Source organism: Lissotriton vulgaris, chromosome 5, assembly GCF_964263255.1.
Source record: "Lissotriton vulgaris chromosome 5, aLisVul1.2, whole genome shotgun sequence".
In the NCBI taxonomy this organism is placed as follows: domain Eukaryota; kingdom Metazoa; phylum Chordata; class Amphibia; order Caudata; family Salamandridae; genus Lissotriton; species Lissotriton vulgaris.
In genome coordinates, this window is record NC_141693.1 from 100,302,871 (window position 1) to 100,318,354 (window position 15,484).

The 15,484-nt window shown below is 43.6% G+C and overlaps 1 protein-coding gene across 5 annotated transcripts in view; it reads right to left on the bottom strand.

Moving 5' to 3' along the window:
• Window positions 1-15,484, bottom strand: part of GSN (gelsolin) — a 190,361-nt gene that overhangs the window by 151,611 nt on the left and 23,266 nt on the right. Inside the window, exon 1 of one of the 5 annotated variants that reach the window (XM_086920976.1) lies at window positions 7,238-7,327. The exons of 3 other annotated variants lie outside the window; for them this stretch is intronic. In XM_086920976.1, coding sequence (XP_086777102.1) covers window positions 7,238-7,276 — 39 coding nt within the window. In that variant the 5' untranslated portion in view covers window positions 7,277-7,327. Of the gene's footprint in view, window positions 1-7,237; window positions 7,328-15,484 lie in introns of those variants that run through there. One more of the 5 variants, XM_086920979.1, reaches the window with a different exon arrangement.

Sequence of the window (15,484 nt, forward strand, 5' to 3'; positions counted from 1 at the left end):
GTCCAATGTGCAGTACCTGGTAGTTTTGGTGCCTCAAGTCATGCTGGGAGAGAATGACTCCAGTACACTAACAGAGCGATATTTCTACAAACAATGCAACTTGAAGCCGAGCAGCTTTGCTTCCAAGCACGGCTGTAAAAGTAAAGCAGGAAACAAAAAGGCAGGGAAAGAACTCGCTGTTCCGGGTTGGACAGATTCCCGTTGCAGGGACTAGGCTCAGCCACACAAGTGGGGAAGCGTTTGCACTATTGGGGGAAAGCGGAGTGTTGGGAACTTCTGGAATGTGCAGCAAACCACAACATTCCTTTCATAGAAATACAAGGAAAAAGGTGTGATTGTATGTGCAAAGTTTGAAGATTGCAGGGCTTTGTGGGCATGAAACTTCATGGGGTCCATGAGAGGCATACTACCTTTGACTACCACAGGTGTTTAGTTTGCAAAAATGTCTGGGTGCTGTAGGTTTCCACAGGTGGAGGCCTACCACTGGCCAAATACTGCAACCATCCCTATTGCCGATGTTGCCACACTGAGTTTTGGGGTCTTGTGAGCGCTAGGCCAAGCTACACGAGTGGGGTAATGCTTTTAGGTGGAGACGCGTGTACATTCTGGGTGGAAGGCATTTTGTGGATCCCTGCAGATTTCGGACGTTCAGGGCACAAACATGAAGAAAAGGAGTGATTTTAAACAAAGACTGAGGAGCGGAAAGACTATTGCCTCCTTTTGGGGTGAGACATGGCCCTATGAATGGTAGGCTGCCCCAACTATTTATCTTTCATAGTTATGAATTTCCCTATTGTCTAGTCAGCCTTCTGCCCCCTTCTCCCCAGAGGGGCAGATTAGGGGTAAACACCCCATCTGCCGCCATGGGTCAGAAAGACTGAAAATATTGGAAGGGGTGGAGCGGCACAGGTCCTTGCCCTAAAGGCAGCTCACCCAACTAAATAAAAAAATCCTAGTGTCCGGTGGAAGCGCCTGGAGATCACTTTCCACTTTAATCGTCTGGAACTTTGTAGGGTAAGAGGCATCGCTGGAAAGTATTTTCTTAGCTTTCCAACTTGACCTCCCTCAAGAACAACTCCCTGCTACCATGGAGAGGAGGGCTCCTTAGCCCCCTTCTTGATACCAGGAAGCAGTTTACTTAGTCCAGTAATGACGTAATCAAGTCAGTGACTCCATTGCAACATTTGCAGAACCAGCACACCCTTCCTGTGCCGGAGCAGAAGAGTCTCCCACTCCGAGCCAGAAAGGGTGACAGGGGACACCAGAGCAGCACACGGCAGTTACTGCTCAGTGCGGGCTCGTGGACAGGACCTCCAAGGCATCCAATTGTGGCGCTATGGACGTAGAGGCTACGTCCATAGCACCCAAGATCTCAACTTCCACAAACCCCACCTACTTCCTACAGAAGGCCCATCAGGCATCATTTTCCAAAAATGTACACAGAAGAGTTAATCACAGCTGTAAGAATTCCCTCAGATTCAAGCAATTTCGCAACAGAATAAATGTTTCCTCTCATGTGAGTGAAGGTGGGAACATACTTTACTCACCCGCGGCATTTAAGCCTTTCCTGTGGGGGTGAATTCCAGTCTGTATGCAGTGTTGGATTAAAGTCACTTGTAAAAGAAACAGCTCTACTATAATAAGGCCGAAAATACTAGAACTTAATTCGTCACCCTGGACGTCAAATGGTTTTCCTTTCCTTTAATTACAAGTTGCTTCAATGCCCCTTTGGAAATTAACGCCAAGAAGCCTCAGTCAATGGAAATGTTCTAGATGAGAAGAAAGAGGTGGGGTCGCTGTCAATGGTAAACATGCCAATACCCCCTATTCAAGTGAGACTCCCCTAATGTTTTAGGCCAAACATACCCTTATCTGAGCTTCCTTCTACCTGAAATTGCCCACATTTCAAAGGAAGTCGATAGAGAAAAATTCCCCATCATCTTTCAAAATCTCCTTTGCCGCTTCCAGATGTTGGATTGAATGGTCAACAATGCAGAGGGTGAATTGGCATCAGAGACCAGGGATAGGAGAGCCCGTTCACCCCAGTAAAGGATTCTTTTCCTTTTAACATAGCCCAGGTGGGGCTCAACGGGTCCACTTTCGATGCTTGCATCAGGGCCTACGGCATAATTACGACGTTCCTTCTGTGGGGGCTAAAATGGGCACGGCCCAAGAGGCTATTCTAAGATGCCTCTTCAAGCAGTTTTCAAATAAACAGAATATATAAGGTCACAAATTAAGCCTTTCTATACAACTCCTAACCGAAATCAGCAGAATATTTTATTTAACAGTACACACACAAGATACATTTAGAAGTGCCAATAACGTGGTTATTCGATTGGATTGAAACTGAGATTATGTCTTGTAAAACCCATGCTGAACAGTTTCCACCTTAGAGCTTCGATTCCCCAGAGACTTGCCGTGCCATCACATTCACAGCGCTAGCACACGGACAGGTAGGCACATTTATTTTGTCATCAGCTGTCGAGCGATCAATAGATGGCCCACTAGGCCTATGGTTCAATAACCCACTTTAGTCCCCAAACCAACATTCAGGATAACAACCAACTTTGCAAACTATTTGAAGTGGGACAATGAACACCTATAGATATCCTGATAATTTGTGTGAATCCAGACCTCCTACACCAGAGCTGGCCACCCAGAGCTGAAAATAAATAGAATAATGGTATGTAAACTGAAAACGTGGAGTGGACAAGTGGAGTTTACAACTTGGCGCCATTTAGGACTATAGCGAAGTGAGAATAAACTCAAGATCTCGTTAAGGAGAATACATCGGTGGCATTTATGAAGTATAAACACGTAGAGGTAAAAGTGGAGGCATTTATACTTTGTGCACTCACCATCAACATGATGGCCACACAGAACTGCTACACCACCAATGACATAGCTAGCAAAACAAAGTCACCAGAGCTAGGATGAGTTCATTGAGAGTGGCTGCCATCTACAGCCCCACTGGCCTGCTGCTGACACATTAGGAATACTCTGAACCAGCTCGCCATTCTTGAACCAGGAGACAAAGTTAAAACAGTCCACAATACGAGACTCAAGAGTCCACTGCCTAAAACATCTACCAAACATAAATATCTGCTAACAAACTCACCTACACATGCTAGGACTGCAGTTAGCACAGTCAATGAATCCAATATTATAAATGGCGGGGAATATGGTGGGGTGGAATTAGTCATTCAATAAAATTGCACAGATATACAAGGATGTATACTTTTGAGTCAGTTGAGGTCGAAGCGGTCTCATTCATGGACCTATTGGGGACATGCTGAAAGTTTTCCTAGGAATGAGTTCTGCCAATTGCGTGCCATTGGCTGTGTGTTTTGTAACACATTTGCTTGCTGTCTATTTGCTGGCTTTGCTTGGTCTTTGTCCCTCCAGTGGAGCACAGCCAGTTTACCACCTCTAACTGGCTCTTTTTGTTCTTCCACGAGTGCTCTTTCTGGGAACTTTTCTGATGAAGCACCCCGAGAGTACATGTGTTTTCAATCGTCACCCTTGTATGCTAGTTCAAGACGCTGTAAACCTGCTGCTGTATTTCTTGGAAAAGGCTTCCTGCCGCCTATATTCCCGCTTGACTGTTTCTACTCGTTCATCAATCTTGCATGCCAGTGTGCAACAAGGTTTTGTCATGAGCTTGTTTTATTGGTCAGTGCTGTTTATCACTAGCATAACAGCATCTTCTTCCTCAAATTTCACTCCTATGCCACAGGCACTGGAAGAGGGGATGCTGAAGCATCTCCTAAAATACGCTGGAGTTCAGAACCAAATGAGCAATACAGACATTTTTTGTTTCCACCTAGACACAATTGCTGTGCATTCAAAGATGGTAAAAAGGTTAGGCTTTTGTCTTCTGAGGGACATGGAGTTACCTTTGCTTTCTCCAACTACAAAGTGAGAGGATTTGTGTGACAATCTTACTGGCGATTGAAAGTTTGAAAGGGAAGGCTGTATGCAGGGTTTTTAAACACAACACAAGAATTAAATGGCAGTTAATTAATTGGATAACATTTCAGAATACATCAGAACTAGGAAATCACAAATGAAGCCCATTTTTTGTAATTCTGAAGTTGTTGAAACATATTTTATTATAAAAACAAAAAGCAGCACACTAGGTGATGTTGATGTCCACACATTATCGTTTTGCGCTGTATAGTTTGATCAGTAAAACCAGCCACAGTGGTGTACAACCGAGCTAAAACACATTGTCAAAGCCAAGAGCTCTAGGCTTTGCCAATACTTGTTTCACATGGAACCTTAACTAAAATCCCCCCTTTTCCAAGGTGTCCTTCGACATCACTGAACCCCTTTTCATGCTGCCACACATCTCAACCAACCTCCTCCTGATGAAGGCACCCACCACTTATAACATGAGCCCCCACCTCACTCCCAATGTACCCTCAAAAATGTTTTTATAGCCTGGTATAGCAGACAATAGAAGTTCAACATTAAACCGCTGAAAGCAATGTTTTTGCAAGACCTACTAAAGAGTAAGCCTTAGTTTGCTTTAGTAAACTGCGTATAGTAAGCTATTTACTGTGCTTCTCCCATAAAACCATGATTGCAACACTGAGCTTTGTAGTTACAAAGCATTGCAATATTGCGATTAAGGCTCCTGGTTTTCCGTTTTTTTTTTTTTTACAGATAAATACAGACAGAACACAATTTGTTATCTGTCTGCATTTATTTTTAAAAGTGGATAAATACTGAAAATTGGGCTTCTTTGAAGGGACTCTGTGCTTTCTTTCATGAATTATAGACCAACACCTGAGCAGATGGACAGCAAGGGAAATAAAAAACGGACTGAAATCTCATTAAATAATACATTTGCAGTATGCGAATGTTTACCAGTGGATGTTTTGTTACATAATATTTGGCCGCTGAAATAGCTAAAACAGACAGATATCAAAGTATGAGTGTGCATCAATAAGTTAGGTAAATCTGGAAATGTACAGTTTAACTTCATTTACCCGAAAAACACAAAATAGATAAATACAGACGAAATGCTAAAAAAAAAAAAAAATAATAAAACCGGAAGCCCTAATTGCAATGTATTCCAAATGGAATGACAAACGCTACAAGACCCAGAAAGATTTTTTTAATTAATTATTGGAACTGAAGTGTTGTACCAGTTCAGAGCTATTGTTTGGTATTAAGCACAGTGGATGTGGTGCAATGTGAGGAAAATCACCAGTACACTGGTCTTGGGTATGAGATACTCGTCTCCTCCTGGAAGGTCAGTCTGGAACCCTTTGCATGCTGGTACTTGAAGTTCTAGTGCTTGAACTTTACTTTTGGTGAAGGACAACCTAAGTTCTAAGGACAGAACGAGTCATTGGAGAACGCCGCATCAGACGCAAGTTGCCCTATGTCAAGTAGGGGTCTCTGCCAACGGAAAAGCAACTGCCCTCACTCGAAGGATGATGAAAACGCAAAGCTCATTGAAGAGCAATCCACACATGATAGTTTCTGATCGCTATGTAAGGTGCGTACCTGGCTGAGGCAAGAGATTGGGCTAGAACAACTAGGTCTAGCAGGGGTCTATCCATGACAGAATTAAAGAATATCCACGTAAAAACCAATACACACAGAAAAAGGTAAATGATACATTTACATTCAGTTATTATCCAGAAAATATGGCAAGGATATAGCCCTTGTAGACCTTAGATAGGCCTGTCAGGACTCCGATGTAAAGAACATGGACTTTCAATTAAGTTAACTACCCAAAAAAAGATGGCATCAAGCCCAGAACTTTACTGTGATCTTTACTAATCCGCAGCACAGACCTTAAATTTGAATAGGTGCCCAGGCCTGATTTAGGTGGAGCGAAAGCGAACTTTGTGTCTAAATTAAAGATACAATAGTCTTGCAGACACTTGTGCCGTCTACGACCCCTGTTTTCTCCTTCACTCCACCAGTTATCCTGGTGTCTCGTGGTGAGCAATATTTCACCAAGGAACTGCGTACACTTTGTTTCACTTGTGCTGTCAAGCCAGGCCCAAAAATGAGGTAGTCAGACAAGGTACCTGCAGAAGTCACGACAATAAGTATGAATTTGTGTAATGTTCTGCTGCAGGCTAAACTTAACTTTGCATAGGACAATTGGTGCATTTTTAAAGCTCAGCATACACAAAATGGTTTCAAGGCGCTGGCAAGTAGGACCGTGAAGTGGCTTAAAAGGAACACCGGGAACTAGGGTAATCAGGAAAACGAAGGGTAGCCAATCCAGCAGCTTGATCCAAAACTTGCAAGTGTAGCCAAGTCATGTGAGGAGGTAAAAGCGGGTTATTAATCAAATGGCCAAAGGATGCAGAAACCATGGTGGAGGAGCTCCATATCCAAGTACATGTTGACTCCTGTGTTTTCATCCTAGAGTGCACTGAATTATGGTACTTGTAGTCCAATTAAACTTCAACAGAGCAAGCCATTCCCAAATGCACGTTTGCCAAATGGAAATACCGTGTTCCTGTGACAGGAACCCCTACTGATAGTTCGTCTGGTGCTTTTTCAAGATTGACAGAGTCACCCAAGTCCTGATTAACATTACCCGCCATCCCCGACCTTTACCACTGCCCTCTGTTTACAAAACAAATTATCCCAAGGGGCCTCGACACCTGGAAGTTGTCCAGGCCTACTAACTATTCCAGGGATAACTGGATTCTGCCAATTCCATTCCAGGTCACACAGTGAGAAAAACAGAACTACAAATTAAAAGAAGAAAGGCGGTTTTATTTACAATTTTAAAAGAAAAAGGCATAAAAACTCTTATGGAAAGACAAATTAAACTTGGCTGTCGCTATACCCGAAATCAACAGAATGGCCTAAAGGGGAGTATTATTGGCCCAAACTTAAAACATCAATAAATCATATACACAAAACGGATTTGATGTCAAATTAAGACACCACCTCATTTTTAATTCCCAGAACAGCGCTGGAGAAGCCCAGTTCTGAACTACGAAAGTTAAATAAAATTTGCTAATTCCAGAAACAAAACGGAAGGCGGATTCAAGCACGGTTTACACAGAAACTCCCAGGATGTACACTGACCCCGTTAAACAAGGTCAGCAGAAGATTAGAGGATCAAAGAAACTAGCTGCAGGGGATGACAAAATCTAAAGTCAGAGTATGCGAATGACGACACCTTTAGACACAGGCCAAACAAAGGCGCCCAGAAAACAGACAAAAATTGGAAAAGAGCACCGCACTTTACCGGTTTCTTTAACTGGAAACAACCGGAGGAGAGACCCATAACACTGACTGCCAGAAAAAAAGAACAGCTCGACTCTGCAATTTATTACACGCCACCGGAAGGCGGTCAATTTCCTGCACCTGCGAATCTTTGCAAAGCATGCTGGGATGCTTCCTCAAAGGGACTGGGCCAAACACGAGATGCGCAAATCCATAACACGAGAATACCTTTTAGGCTACCGTACGTTTTTATTGTAAATTCGGAGAATCGAAAGCTCTCTTTCAGAAAAGCCGGCCTGTGCATTTTATTACTTGAATTCGCGCTTAAAATTTGAAAATCAAATGTAGAAATACTACAAAGTAAAAGGACGTGTTTAACTGTAAGTGTAGAGTTTTCTGGGCGAATCCGACCCTGACGTGAGTTGCGCGTCTCAAAACTTCCCAGGTTTTCAGTGGCGGTGCGTCCATTGGGGGCGTTGGGGCGTTGCCCCACTAGCCTGGACGGCCGCCGAGACTGCACTGCATAACAAAATATGTTTTCTTTCCAAGTTCCCAAAAAAAATGAAATCGGAGCGCCAAGCGCACCAAGGCACCGGGAGAAGCCCGACAGGATCGGGCATCAATATGGAAGTGGGCCGGCCCGTGGGGGGTGGAGCTGCAGCGGAGAGTGACAGCCCAGGCAGGCTGAGGCAGCGCACAGGCAGAGGGTGACTGCGAGTGCGCATGCAAAAGGCCGGAGTTGTCCAGATTTCGACGGGCCCACGCATGCGCACACTTTAGACCTACCACTATCGATGTAGGCATGGACCCGGGGCCCCGGGTCTCAAAATGGGCAGATTTCAGTCTGCTCTTTAGCCAATCCTGGCGCAGTGGCACTGCTAACGCTGCGCCAGGATTGACTGCTGCGGCAGGATGGTGCAGCGTGCGTGGGTGTTGGCTGCTCTGAGCCACTGTCTTCAGTGATTGGCCACATTGTCCCTCATCACTGCGCATGCTGGAATCATGCCAGAGATGCCCAGTACTGCACAGCAAAACACACCCCAGAAATGAAAGTGAAAGTCAGTGGACGCTGTCTGGAAGTAAGTCGATAGATACGATCATGTGATGCCAATGCCATAGTGAGGAGAGCCGAGGTCGAGGACTGTTGTGGGAGTGGGAGTGAGTGAGTCGTCGTCATGTGGACTCTGAGTCGGACCGCCTGCTGGCTGCTGCCTGGACGGACAGGCCTGCTTAAGCAGCTTACAACCATCGTCGATCGATTAGCACGACCGGACCGCGTCCGGGTGGCACCCACGTAAGTTATGTTATAAGTTATATGGTCATCATCATCAAACTGATCTGTTGCTGCTATCGAGGCTGACTAGAGCGTCCGCCATCACAAGCGTGGGCCCTGCAAACAACCTCCGAAGTGCCTAAATATTTATCAAATGCTTGCATCATCTTAAGTCAAGTGGGATGGTGAAATGGGACGGGGCCGGGGGGCTGCTGCTAACAGATCCGCAGCTGTCCTTACTCCTTGCACGTGGGTGTCAGTACTTTTACCAGAAAAAGTCACCTCTGGGACGGAAGTCGTGCGATGGTCGTTCAGTGTTGATCATTCTGATCAGAAAGTTAATCTGAAAGGGCATCTAATGGGCATGTGGCGGCAGTGGTGACTGGTGACTGTAACATCATGGTGGCGAGTGGCATAAACAACATCATGTGCTGATAGTTTGTCACTGGCATGTCTTGCCCTGTTATGTGCATTTTCAGATACTTAACACAGGCTCTTCAACGCCTCGTCAGGGGTAACCAGGTAAGCGCGATATAATTGCAATTACAATGCAACTGTCCACAGCGTTGCGAAGGTGCAAAAGTTTAAATATGCGCAGCTTACATTAAACAATGTTTGAAAAAGATAATGGAAGAAATAGAGGGGCATAGATACAACGTTATACGGTGGGCTCGGACTCTTTCTATCTTCTCTGAGCAGCAACAGCTCTTGCAGTGAATGGTATGCATGTTCTGTGCAGTGCAGGTAATGAGGCGCCAACTCAGCAAAACTGGTCTCCCATTTCTAGTCCCTCATTTATTAAAGTTTTCGAACCAGCTGTCAGGAATTTGATGTTGCTATGGCGTAGAACAAAAAAAAATCGTTTCAAGGCACTCGAATAATAGATTGCACAATGACGGAGCTCAATGGAAGTGCTGCTTTTAACCTATTGGGAAGGATTGAAATCTGAGTTGATAGATTTGACCGTGAGATCTCTCAAAAGGGTCTTGGAAGCAGGAGCTCTGTTCAACCCGCGGAACTATCTTCTTAAAAAAAATCGGCAGGGGAGGGTGGGGACAGAATACTAAGGTGGAAGAGTGCACACAGGCAGCTGAGAGAAGACAAATCCTCTTCTGAAAAACACAGAGCTTCTGAACCTTGCTGGGCATTAGTGATGGGTAAAGTTGGTAAATGTCACCTCTTCCTCAAACGAAAACACCCTTTCTTCCTTTTTATCTGCATGCGCAATACAAAGCCTCGTTCCTCCCCGTGACACATCTGCAGAAGCACTAGCATCCAAAATCGGCTCTAGTGCAAATTAAAAAAAAATATAAAATCTGCTTTTAAATATGCACGAGATTTTTTTTCGAAAATACAATTCTTTAGAAAAAATTGGCACCCAAAAACGTGGCATGCACCTTGCTTACTGAATAAACACTTCAACTTTCACGAGGAAAGCATGCCCCCTGAGGCGTGTAGGGCTGTCTGCTGCTAGTGGTGATAACGCAGCGCCATCTTCGCGCTGCTCTCAGAGGGGCGTCATTGCAGCTACTCAGAGCTGGTAAGTGGCAGTGCTACTCTTATGGACTGTTGTTCAAGCACTGTTATTTAGCAGTGTGACTGCAGGTCTTTTAACAGCAAGTGAGCCTTCAATGTTTCCTAGCGCTTTAATTGTGCACAATATTAGTCACGGACTCACGGTTTAAAAGCTGCAGAATCCAAATTTCAACAAGGATTATTTTGTTTGCAGTGCACACTGGCCATCACTGAATATGGTTCATGAAAAAAATGGTCCAAGAATCCCCAGTAAAGCGGCGATCGTACCCGGGAATGGTGCGGGCAGTTTGGAGTCTGACTGAGTCCTGCCTGCCTGTGGTACGGATGGACCAAGTAACAACGGGGACGGGGTGGAACTTTCACTGAGCAGCGCCAGAGGCCCAGAGTGTATTTTGGTGTTTCAGACCCACACACAGTCAGGTGGGAAGAAAACGCGATAGAAATGCAGGTACCATACAGTCAGGGCTTTAAGTGGGATGAAAAAACTGTTGGGGGGTGGGGGGGCGTGGTCTCTCTCAAAGGGGCCTGGCCAGTGGCCGTGCCTTACAACTGCTTTAAAACACGTAAGCTAAAAATCGGTGTTTAGCATAGTGTGCTGCGCTGCCTGACTTGTATTTTGTTGCTTTTGTCACTGCATCCAGATATATAAAACAAGTAACATTACTCCTACATCAAGCCAGGACTATTGGCTTTGTCATTGGTTGTTAGTTGCATAAAATAAATAAGCAACTACTACTGCTTCGTTGTATATAATATTGAAAAAGCTTCAATTCTGACATGAGACTGTGAAAAAAGTAAAACGATTCTCTTATAAGTTATATCAAAGCCTGTGAAGGATGGTACTGCTGCAGAGTGAAGATTTTTATTTTCACCCTGAGGGTGAAGGCAAACATTGGAGAGCCTAATAAGGACCTTTCTCCGCACCTGCTTGGCACCGGCAGGACCCGGCCCTGCATACAGTGTATGTTTTTGGAGGGGACGCAAAATTCGTAGAAACATGTATCCAGCGTTTGCAATCACCAATTTGCTGGTTCGTAGCACCATAAACAGTGCTGCCAAGTATTTTCATGTAACGTCTTATCAGTAAGTCATGAGTTTTCAACCAACTGCCTGTTACTTTATGGGACTTTAATTTTTTTCGTAACATTGTAAGTGTAGGTTTTTTTTTTTAAACTTTATTTTTGTCGCAGACAGTGATAGCATACAAACAGTTGCGCCGACAGCTTCAATAAAATAACGACTTTACGTCAAGTGACATACTGCTGTGCACACGGCCCATCAGCCCACAACCCAAAGGCCGGGCGGCGGTAGGTGGTAGCATGTAAACCAGGCAAAGAACCTAGCAATGTAACTGCGCGGCAATTGTAAGTGTAGGTAAAAAAAAATCCCAGCACGAGTAGTGGTATTGAAGTAAAAGCCAGTACTGGCTGAAGGTGTCACACATTACATGAGAAATGGGGGGTTATGACTGAAGTGATTCCTTTTAGATAGGAGCCACATAATTAATATTTTTTCTAGTGCTTCAAAGAGGGATAAATAGCATGAAAAGTTGGAAGGCTATACAAACTCAGATACGAATAATCCTGTTAGTTGTGGCTCAACAAGAGTAAATCAGAAACGTGTTGTGAGGACCTTGCCATTTAGTTAAAATAGCGCAATCACAACAAAAGACTGTCAAATACTGCTCCCCTTACCACCTATAAACAATCACCTCACCAATTCATAGATCAAACTATGCCCAAACCGCCCTACCCCTCTGGGACTCCTAGGCGCAAAACCCTCTGTAGCATTTGTAATTGCATTTCACCTTCTGTCTGTCATCTATCTGAATGCTATCAGATGTGCTATGCCACTGTTTAGTAGAAGCATATTGTACACTCTTTTAACATCAACAAAATCAGGCAGGGAAAAATGTGGAGACTGACAAAAACGATGTCCTTTTTATACGTATGCAATATTACTTTCTCTTCAATTTTCTTTATTTGCGCTTTTTTTATTGTGCTTGTGAACTCGGCAACCAAGTACTTCAACAGTATATACTTTAGCTGTCATTATGAGTCCGGTGGACTGGTATTTCCGTGAGCAGTTATAGGATACTGCCACAGCCGATTCTGTGGCCACCACGTATGTGTACCTCAAGTGTTAAAATGCAGCCCTTGAAACCACTGGGGTTACGGGACAGTCAGAGGGCACAGATGTGTATAGTCTGTAACTGAGATAGCACTTGCTTGTACTACTACTACGCCAAACTACTGTCTATGACCCTCATCATATGTCAGTCATGATGGGGCTCTTCAGTAATGCCTCTCGGGCTCTCATAGTGCCAAAGTTTCCGCTCAAGGCGCTTCCTCTGAAGCAGAGAGACACCCTCATTTGTAAGTGGCAGCACTACCTTTATATGCAACACGTGATGCCACAAAATTAATATTTATACTCAGTATAGTAATAGGTGCATTTTTTACCGGTGCTTAATTTGTACAGCCTGCATACATCTTTGTGAGCCCAGCGATTTCTAGGAGGAAATAATAAAGGCAGGCTCATATGCAAGCCAGGGTGTGTGCACTGTGCAGGCGTGACTTCGTGCTGTAATTGGTGGTGGTGGCTGTGCATCGTGCATGGGAGCAATCTTAGGCTGTGGCAGCAACACTTTTGATCCCCTAAGTTCTCCGTCTCTAGTGCTGCGTAACAGCTCTGATGTTATGTAATGTTTAAGTGTGTTATGCTGCAGGTGTTATTTATTTGTAATGCTATGTTTTGGTCTGTTATGTTTTTAAAGGTGGACAGGCCGGGCCTAATGGCACTATGGATACGGTAGTTTTAGAAAACGTATTGTGAAAAAAGCTAAGCTAATGCTAAAAACTCAACTGGAATGTTTTATATCAGAAGTTGCAACACTTCTGATTTATGTTTACGAAATATACCTTGAGATACTATTTTATACTAGTATATGTACTCCGCTCAGGAATGTTTTCGCTGATGGCTGCTGTAGGTGAAAATAATGAACAAGCTATGCCATGGCAAAGCCAATTGGTTCGGCCTTTCAAACCATGCAATTTTGATCGATATATTTATTTTTGCAAAAAAATGGAAAACTATAGAGTATATGGCATAAAAGACTATCCCAGAAGGGTCGGCATTGAAATGCACTTCTTTTCAGGTGGATGAGCACGTGTTCAGGGCTCAGGCCAAACACGTGCAAAACTGTGCCACCCAGCCAATGGATTGAGTGGGCAGACCCATTGCCCCATGCTATTGTGTGTGGAAACAAAATATGACCAACAGTTGAACAGATCAATGAATGAAGGGTGCTGGCTGAAGACTCATACAGGTCGCGCCTTTGGGGCCTTATAAATGTTAAGCCATGCAACACTTGCTGTTGCACCAAGGATATTGTTCATGTTTTTCAGAGAGAGAGATCAGAGTTTTGTTTAATGGAAGTTTTGACTCATGGAAAGGTAGCACAGAAGGTTAATGTGCCTGCTTCAAAGAACATGTACCTGATGCAGAGCACAAAATGCAGTAAATAGGTCAGTGGGTCACTGCATTTGTCATAGAAATCATTTTGTCACTTGCCCTTAAGTAAAAATCCAAACATACAACAGTGAGCTATTGAAAACTGCAAGGTAAAAATTGTACAGACGTGCTGAATTTAGATACAAAGAGTAAATATGTTGAATGGTGATAGTTTGTGACCTGTTTAGTTGGTTCTTTTGTTGTCTGCAGTTTAAATCAAAAAAGTTCTTTGTTTTGTTGTTTGCAGTTTAAATAAAAACAATCTGTGAGGTTCTCCGCATTGTATCTTGAAGTCTGATATAAAGCTCTGTAGTTATACTGAATAAGCAGCTACCTATGTTATATGACAGCTCTTTAATAATGTAATACCTGCACTTTCACAATTGCTTTATTAACCTTCCTGCTTTCTCAAATTTGCTTGAAAATGCACCATTTTTCCACTATTTTTAAAAGAAATTCTCGGGGGGAATTCCCCCCGAACCCTCCTTAGGGGGTTCAGGCTCGCTCGCTACGCTCGCTCGCTACGGTGCAGTATGATTATCACTTTCCGCCACACCACTTTCAAATGCCACCAGCCGCCACTGTTCTGTGCATACATGTGTATTTTGGAATTTGTAGTTCTGATAGCAATGTAAAAGATGGACTACAATCCCCAGAATACAATTTCAAATCTAGGCATGGATTAGATATTTACGCACGGCCCGGGCAAACTTGAAATCTTTGTCATCCAGGTCAGAGTTTTCCTTTCATTCAGCTTCTCGTGCCCTGCATTTATATTTTAAAGCACAAAAGTACCACAATCAGAATCCAAAGAAAAATACAGTATTCATCTATACTCACACATGACCCTGGGCAGTGTATGGCATCTGCTGGGTCCCTGTAGGGGGGTTTCCTGATACCGTATGTGTGTTGGTATATGTTTTCATAAAATCTCTAATTTCAGTTTTCTTTCTATGCTTGTTTGGGTCTCACGGGTAAGTGACCCACAAGGTTTCCATCTGTTGCATGTCAGGTCTGAGTAGACCCTGCTGCACTGTTTAATCTTTATTTCCATACTTCATACCTTCCAAGAATTCCCATGTTATGTGTGAAAATACCAATAACTGCTGACTTTGGATGCAGTAACTCTTTGCATGCCTGGACGCCTCGGCTCAAACAGCTCCTAGCATTTCCAAAGAGCTCCTGGCGAAAAAGCCAGGGTTGGCTAGAAGCAGAGCTCTCAAATTTCCTAGGGAGCTCATCCAAGACAGTTTTTGGAACTTCTTCTAATTTTTAATGACGTCAACAGGATTCCAGATTGTGAAGAAAAAAAACCTGAACTGTATAAGGTACTCAAGCATAGACTTGAACATTCTGGTAATATTTGAATTTCAAATTCTGCATGTGGAACAAACATATGTGCCAGATTTAACACACACAATGGCAAACTCAACCGGTCTGAATTTGGCAACTATGCAATTTAAAAAAAAATGTTTGCAAAAAAAATGCAATATGTGAATGACAGATGCTAAACATATAAACAAAGGAATGCTGGCACCTGCCAAGCACACCATCCCTAGCACTGAAGCACACTGCTTATAAAAAAGCCGTGCACAGGTAGTCATGCAAAAGACCATCACTCACAGGGAATGACAGATAAGGGCTACACTGGACTTACCCAGGGCAATTACTTTATGCTGTGGTGGGCAGAAACAAAATGTGAATGACACTCCAACAAACCAATGGATGACGAGGGCAGACCAAAAGCCCCTGTGTGTATGCATATGTGTATTTTTATTAAGCATTTCTAAACAAGGAGGGTACAGAGATTAGGGCTGTCTCTAGGCCAGAACTAAAAAAGCACAGGATGAATTAAGCTCATCTAATCTGAGCTATTTTTGTACGCCTGGTATAAAATAACACTCAAGTCTGATATTTTTTAGAATGTGATATTGATATGAAAACACA